The 7,150-nt window shown below is 29.5% G+C and overlaps 1 protein-coding gene across 1 annotated transcript in view; it reads left to right on the top strand.

Moving 5' to 3' along the window:
* Positions 1-3,691: 3,691 nt before the first annotated feature.
* Positions 3,692-7,150, top strand: part of LOC106769480 (sugar transporter ERD6-like 6) — a gene marked incomplete in the record, with an annotated part of 5,475 nt that continues 2,016 nt past the window's right edge. Inside the window, 10 exon segments of the mRNA XM_022782664.1 lie at positions 3,692-4,125; positions 4,575-4,637; positions 4,734-4,823; positions 4,935-4,994; positions 5,079-5,144; positions 5,248-5,313; positions 5,414-5,489; positions 6,478-6,542; positions 6,713-6,805; positions 6,909-6,989. Coding sequence (XP_022638385.1) covers positions 3,931-4,125; positions 4,575-4,637; positions 4,734-4,823; positions 4,935-4,994; positions 5,079-5,144; positions 5,248-5,313; positions 5,414-5,489; positions 6,478-6,542; positions 6,713-6,805; positions 6,909-6,989 — 855 coding nt within the window.

Genomic DNA, 7,150 nt, shown 5'->3' with positions numbered 1-7,150 from the left:
GTTTTCTAAAGTTGAAGGACTAAATTGTACCATAGTTTAAAAATGGACTAAAACCAAAATCGCCTCAAAGTATAGGGACTAAAAACATATTTAACCCTTTTTTATTTTATTTTCTCTTAACTCTTTCTCTTTTTTGTTTTCTCTCATTTTCTCTCAACTTTTTTATTTCTTTTTCTCTCCATCTCCCTTATCAAAATTTCTTGTTATTTTTAATGTTGATCAAACATTCTCTTCAACCCTATTTGCAAAAAAAATTGTATAAATATCCCTTGATGATATTTTAGTATCCGATGCCAATTCTAATTCACTATTATTCACTTATAATTGATTTTAAACCTCTCATTTTGTAATAAATCTTCAGCTATCAAGGAAAATGATATTTTAAAACCAAATTTTGACACTGCACACGTGTCAAAATATGGTTGGACGATTTCAAATTAAAAAAAAAGCTGAGACAAGGATATATTTGGAAGAGAAAAACCAAAGTTTTTTTGTTAATTTGAAATCGTTCAACAACATTTTGACACGTGTGCAGTGTCAAAAAATTCGTATTAAAATATCATTTTTCTTTTTATAAGTACAATTTGGCTGTATAATTGTCCTTGAAACATAGTCATTTGGCATTATAATTGTTGTTCTAAGAGAGGTATTCATTAACCTTTTTTCATTAATTTTTTTTTGTATGGAAAATGTTAACCACATCACTGAATATGCGAAAAAGAAATCCTTTCTAAATATTTAGAAACCAGAAGAGCTTGAATTCATTATTTTCTAAATAAAAGTGGACATCTAAACGAATTCATTATCCAAAATTTTTAAAATTTAAAATATTAAGTATTGAAAAGGATTATGATATTATTGTACCCATTTGACGTACTTGTATGCATTTTTTCTATTTATAATAATTAAAATGGTATTAGATGCAGAGATCGAACAAAATGGCCGTGGTCCCACTTTGTTCTTTATATAGAATAAGCAATTACATTATTATCGGCACTAACATTTAATTTTATCTATTTTCAATTCATTCTTCTGTTTTGTTTCCTCAGCTGTCTACTTCTACTAAATAAAGAAAAATGCATATGAAATCAGTTTCTTGTTTTCAAAAAATTCACGTTTGTTTTCTCACCAGGGAGAATAATACAAAAGAAAAAGAGAAAACAAAAGGTTTAAATGTATTTTTACTTTTCATACTTTAAGTAATAATTTAATGTTTTTTTTTTATATTTTTAAGTCTTTTGATTTTTAATTTAATGTAGTCTTTATATTATTTAAAAAATTTAATATGATCCTATCGTTACATTAGCGTTAATTGTGTTTTTTTGGATGAAAATTTGTCATTTATTAATACAATTATCATCCATTTTTTTACGTTTTATTATTCAATCAATAATAAATGTTAATACTAATATAACTTAAAAAAAGTCTTTTTATCTAACAATTCAAATTAACAAATATCATACTATCAATTTATTACATGATTAATAACAGTTCAAATTATAAATATACATACACATCATATAATTACAATCCTTTAATAAGTATTTTAAAAACATTTAAGAGAATAATATAAACATTTACAAGAATTGTAAAGTATAAGAATATATGCATATATACTTTCTTTTCTGAAAATTTTCAAAGCTATGGAGCCTTACAACGGTTCACTTTCAATATTTACATGATCATCTATTTACATATAACATATAATAATTTCAATTAATACCACAAAACCATATATAAAAAAAGGCAAGTCAGTGAAAATTAAACAATCCTACATAAATATACACATTTTACTCAAATAAGCATAACTATTTTACAAACAAAAGTTCAATAGTCCACCTCACAATATCTTTATCTCTATCATAAATTTAATTCAAAAACAAAAATTTATTTCCAAACAAGTTTCATCATTAACTTCAAATAAATAGTTAACAAGAATCATATGCATATTATAAAACAACTCTCATAACTAAATTATCACAACTCAGTTTTTAAGGATCTTTCCTTATGACTTAAACATAACAAAGACATTTGACTTTATTTACAGAAAACTGGTGTATTAAACAAATTCAAAGACTCTACACCTTTCATAACTCATTCATGCCTCTTAGGGGCTATAGTTATAGATTTCATATTAGGACTCTTTATCTGCGAGGTTCAATCTTGTACCGAAACTCCAAATAGGAATCTCCTATGATTCTTATAGATATCTTCCTCTACATCACTCCAAAATTTTTACATTATTTGTTTAGCGAATGAAATGCCGAGAGCTCAATGAAACAAAATCCTCATTTTTTTTTTCTAACAGTTTTGAAGTTTTGTCCAACCAAGTGTGTATAATTTAAAAAATAGATTTATGTGTAATAGTTATTCAATTAGGTTATCTGAACCATTTTACTCATTTCATGTAACCAAAGAAATTAGGTTAATGCAAATAATTCAAATGACAATAAATATACAACATATATTAATTTACTTAAGTTGTGAGTTCAACTTAATAAAAACCAACACAGACAAATCACTTTCACAAACTCAATTCAATATCTCACCCATTCTAACATTCTCCTTCTCGTCATCCCAAAATTTGGAACAATATAAAATAAAAATAAAAGATCAATATAAAATAAACGTCCTTATTTCACACATAATAATAATAATAATAATAATAATAATAATAATAATAATAATAAGCATCTCTTATGAACTATTTTAAGAATGTTGAATGCATGTGAATAATTTTATTTAAAGTATAGTTATTGTATTTCTTCTGAATATCAATTTGCACGGGATGTTACTCATCAGAGTTATATTTGTATCAAAGTGGTAAGTATTAGAGTCTAAAATTTATTAAAGAATTAAAAAAATAGAGAAAAAGTAAACGTGATAAATATTTTAAAGAAAAGATAAAAATAAATATGAAATGTCAACATTTTGAAAATTGCAGCTTATAGTAGGTTTCAAAAAAGAGTTACTATACAAAACTTGTTTATTTAATATTGATAATAAAGTAATACAAGTTTTCATCTAATAAAAAAATATATAAAATAATTGAAATGATGTGTCAAACATAACCTATATGAAATATTAAACAATGGTTTATTATGAAGAAGGTTTCATGGCGCTCAAAATGTCCATCTTCATTCAAGAGACGAAAAAGTAATACCTAAATTTTATTTAAAAGTAAAAGAAATTTTAATAGATATTATAAAAATACTTATTATAATTAAAAAAATTATATAAAGTAGACTAAGACACCATATAATTTATCGAAATTGTTTTATACAACAGGATTTGAATACGCTTTTAATTCCTTAACTTTTAGTTACTTTTATTTATAATCCTTTAATAACAAGTTATTCGTATAAACAATTTAGAATCGTTAAAAACACAACGAAAATATTCAGTTGAGTTGATGGATTGAAAAAATAAATTTCAAATTATAAAAAGGTAAAAATATAATTTAAAAAAAAATAATTTTGAAATTTAAAAGGCTAAAACTGTATTTTAAAAAAGCAAATTATTGAAACAAAATGGACTAAACGTTTCAGCTGCCAGTCATGTTTAAATGATTTGTTAGCATTTCCATTTAAGCAGAAATTAGTGAATAATTGAGTTCCGTAAGTGGGTGCAAAAATCCAAAACAGCAGCGAGTGAGATCCACCAGATATTTTTAAAACCACGAAGCCAAAACTAACGCAACCAAAGCAACATAATTCCCTGTTTGGTGGACCGAATTGACAAATTTAATTAAGCACCGAAACGTGACGCTTCGAGTCTCTCACTCACGTCACAGCTCAGCACAGCAGGCAAAGCGGTGTTCGACATCCTAATCCCCTGTGGGACATTTTCGCGAACATCTTCTGCGTCCGAGAATAATTTGTTTCAGTTTTCGAGTGCCACTGGTTGGAACTGGTTGGTTGGAGGCTGAGGATGAGTTTCAGGGAAGAGACTGGAGATGCGAGGGATCTTCAGAAACCGTTTCTCCACACGGGGAGTTGGTACAAGATGGGTTCGCGGCAGTCCAGTATCATGGGATCCTCTACTCAGGTCATCCGTGAAGGCGCTGTCTCCGTCCTCTTCTGCGTCCTTATCGTTGCCTTGGGTCCTATCCAATTCGGCTTCACAGTAAGAAAAGACCGAGAGTTGTGCATATACTTGATTCTCACTTTTACCGTTTATTGTGCACATGCTTGATTTTATCACAATCGTCAGATTTACTGCTGTACTTATTCTTGGAAAAGAGATTCCTCTTTAGTTTAAAGGCGATGGGTAATTTTTAGCTTAGAGAAATTATCAAGAGTTCTTGAGTTTCAACATGATATAAAAATACGAAAATTATTTGCAAGTAGAACTTAGTCCGCAGCCGTTGTGATTGCCTCCTAGTGTATCTATCAGTAAAAGAAGTAGGATAAAGAATTTAGATTTAATTGAGCACGAATCTTGTGTGTTTCATGCAGTCCACCTCATCTATTGTTGGATATGATTATTGTTAATGTTCTGTTATTATTGGTAAAGGAGTTGGACAGAAAAAAGGTCTATTTTTTTTAATTATTTTGACATTTTTTTTGGTACAGTGTGGTTATTCTTCTCCAACGCAAGGGGCTATAGTACGCGATCTAAAGCTCTCGGTTTCGGAGGTGCTACTGTATATGTATATGTGTTTTCTTTGGATTATATTTCCCATGGTTTAGCTTTAAAGTTTTGGTGCTTAATATGTTGAGTTTTTTTTGTAGTTCTCTTTGTTTGGATCTTTGTCGAATGTGGGAGCGATGGTGGGGGCTATAGCAAGTGGTCAGATAGCTGAATACATAGGCCGCAAAGGGGTATTTTATTGGTTTACTTATTTGTTGTGTTTTTGAGGTCAACATTTTAAAGGAAAACCTATCAATATGAAGAGTGATTGGTGGTTTTTGGCATAATTTTTAACATTGCAGTCGTTGATGATTGCTGCAATTCCCAATATAATAGGGTGGCTTGCTATTTCTTTTGCCAAAGTAAGTACGAGTGGTTTGGTTTTGATGCTGTGGCTATGGCTGTGTATGGCTGTGTAAACCAATAATGTTTTGTTGCCATTGTAGGATTCCTCGTTTTTGTTTATGGGGAGGTTGTTGGAAGGTTTTGGCGTTGGGATAATCTCTTATGTGGTAAATTGGACCAACTGTCTTAATCATTTCTATTGGTTTGGCTTATTGGTTAGAATACTGAGTGAAAGTGTTCTCTGTCTTCTGGTTCTTTTGTTTTTGATAGGTTCCAGTATATATAGCTGAGATTTCCCCTGAAAACATGAGAGGTGGCCTTGGATCAGTGAACCAGGTTGATATCTATTGTAGCATAACAATTCTCATAGTTTTATTTATTTTATTGTTTTATTTGCAGTTTAATAGTCATGTTTTTTGTAATTGTTCTGGCTCAGCTCTCTGTTACAATTGGCATTCTACTGGCTTATGTGTTGGGTCTTTTTGTCAACTGGAGGGTGCTTGCTATTTTAGGTAAAGTTCTAGTTATTTACTTGGCTCAGAGTTTGAGGATGGATGAATGAAACTCTTAGATACCTTGGTTACAAAATAGTTTCATCACGTTTTTACAGAAATGAATATAAGAATTTGTGTGTGTAGTAGATGAACAACATTAATGAAATAAAATATTAAATATGTTTGTAGTCCCTAAACTTATGTCAAAAATTAAAGATAGTTGGGTTAGGAGGACTATATATATATTTTTTTAAAGTTTAAGGACCAAACTGTATCAATGTTTGAGATAACGACGAATTCTAATTTATGTGTCAATTTGGGGACTAAAAATATATTTTGTTAGATATAGTGTTTTATGTTAATTAGGGAAATGTAGACTTTTGATGTTGTTTGATATTGTTGATATTCTTTTTAACAATATCTTCTATTTACCATATTTATGTTTGGTTGCCATATATACTTGTATCATTTTACATTATAAATATATTACCCTATATTTATTTTAGACACAAGGAAGATTAATCATATATGACATAATTTGATTGGGGAGTAAAATATGGTTGACCATGGGATAGGGGAGTAAAATTTGATTGGGGATGCAAAACATAGATATGACAATAATTTTAAACATATAAAATTACCATAAAATACAAATTTTAAATCAAAAGAGGGAGTTTTATTTTAAGAATGATCATGAGTTATTATTGACATAAATGCTATAATTTTTCTAATTAATATTTTATATTAGTGCAATACGTCTACAAGTAAATGTAAACAAAATGTAACATGAAGTTATAAGTATTCAAACTGTGTCTCATAACATGTCCAACATGTTTATGACACATGACTACAGTTTTGAAGTGTCTGCTACATGATGTTCTTATGAAGTTACGAAAGGTTTATTAGATTGTGGTTTTCTCTTTCTAAACGTTAATTTGTAGAGCATATATTTACGTGGTTTCTGCAAACTAAATAATAACCAAAGATATTTTATGTTCTGCTGCAGGAATTTTGCCTTGTACAGTATTAATACCAGGGTTATTTTTCATACCGGAATCCCCCAGATGGTTGGTATGGATAAGTCATGCATTATGCTGATTGAATTTCTGTACTTTTAATCTTTTCTAAAATACTTGTTCCTTTCAGAAAAGGACGGCAAGGCGTTTTATACTCTCACAACTGATTATCTTTATGCTTTTCCTTTATGTTATTTATTCTCCCCGATTGGTGGGGAAGTATAGGCCAAGATGGGGATGACGGATGAGTTTGAGACTTCTTTGCAAGTGTTAAGAGGATTTGACACTGACATATCTGTTGAAGTTTATGAAATTAAGGTATTTTTTTGGGTCATTGTTGTGTGGCTAAATTTTTCCAGGTGCAACTAAGATTTTGGAATGTGTTCTGAAACATGCACTGCTCATCATTTTGCTTTTCTAGAGATCTGTGGCTTCAANAGGAAAAAGAGCTGCAATNCGATTTGCANACCTAAAGAGGAAAAGATATTGGTTCCCTTTAATGGTATAATATGATGTTGTATAATTTCTTTTCTAAATCCTTTCTTCCCAGCACTTATTGTCATTTATCCAAAAAGTCAAGCATTCTTTGCTAACTGAGGTCATACAGGTTGGTATTGGATTACTTGTTCTTCAGCAATTATCTGGCATCAATGGAGTTTTGTT

Source organism: Vigna radiata, chromosome 7, assembly GCF_000741045.1.
Source record: "Vigna radiata var. radiata cultivar VC1973A chromosome 7, Vradiata_ver6, whole genome shotgun sequence".
NCBI classification, from domain to species: domain Eukaryota; kingdom Viridiplantae; phylum Streptophyta; class Magnoliopsida; order Fabales; family Fabaceae; genus Vigna; species Vigna radiata.
Note: the sequence above shows the minus strand (reverse complement) of the source record. Positions and strands in the feature narration are given on the sequence as shown.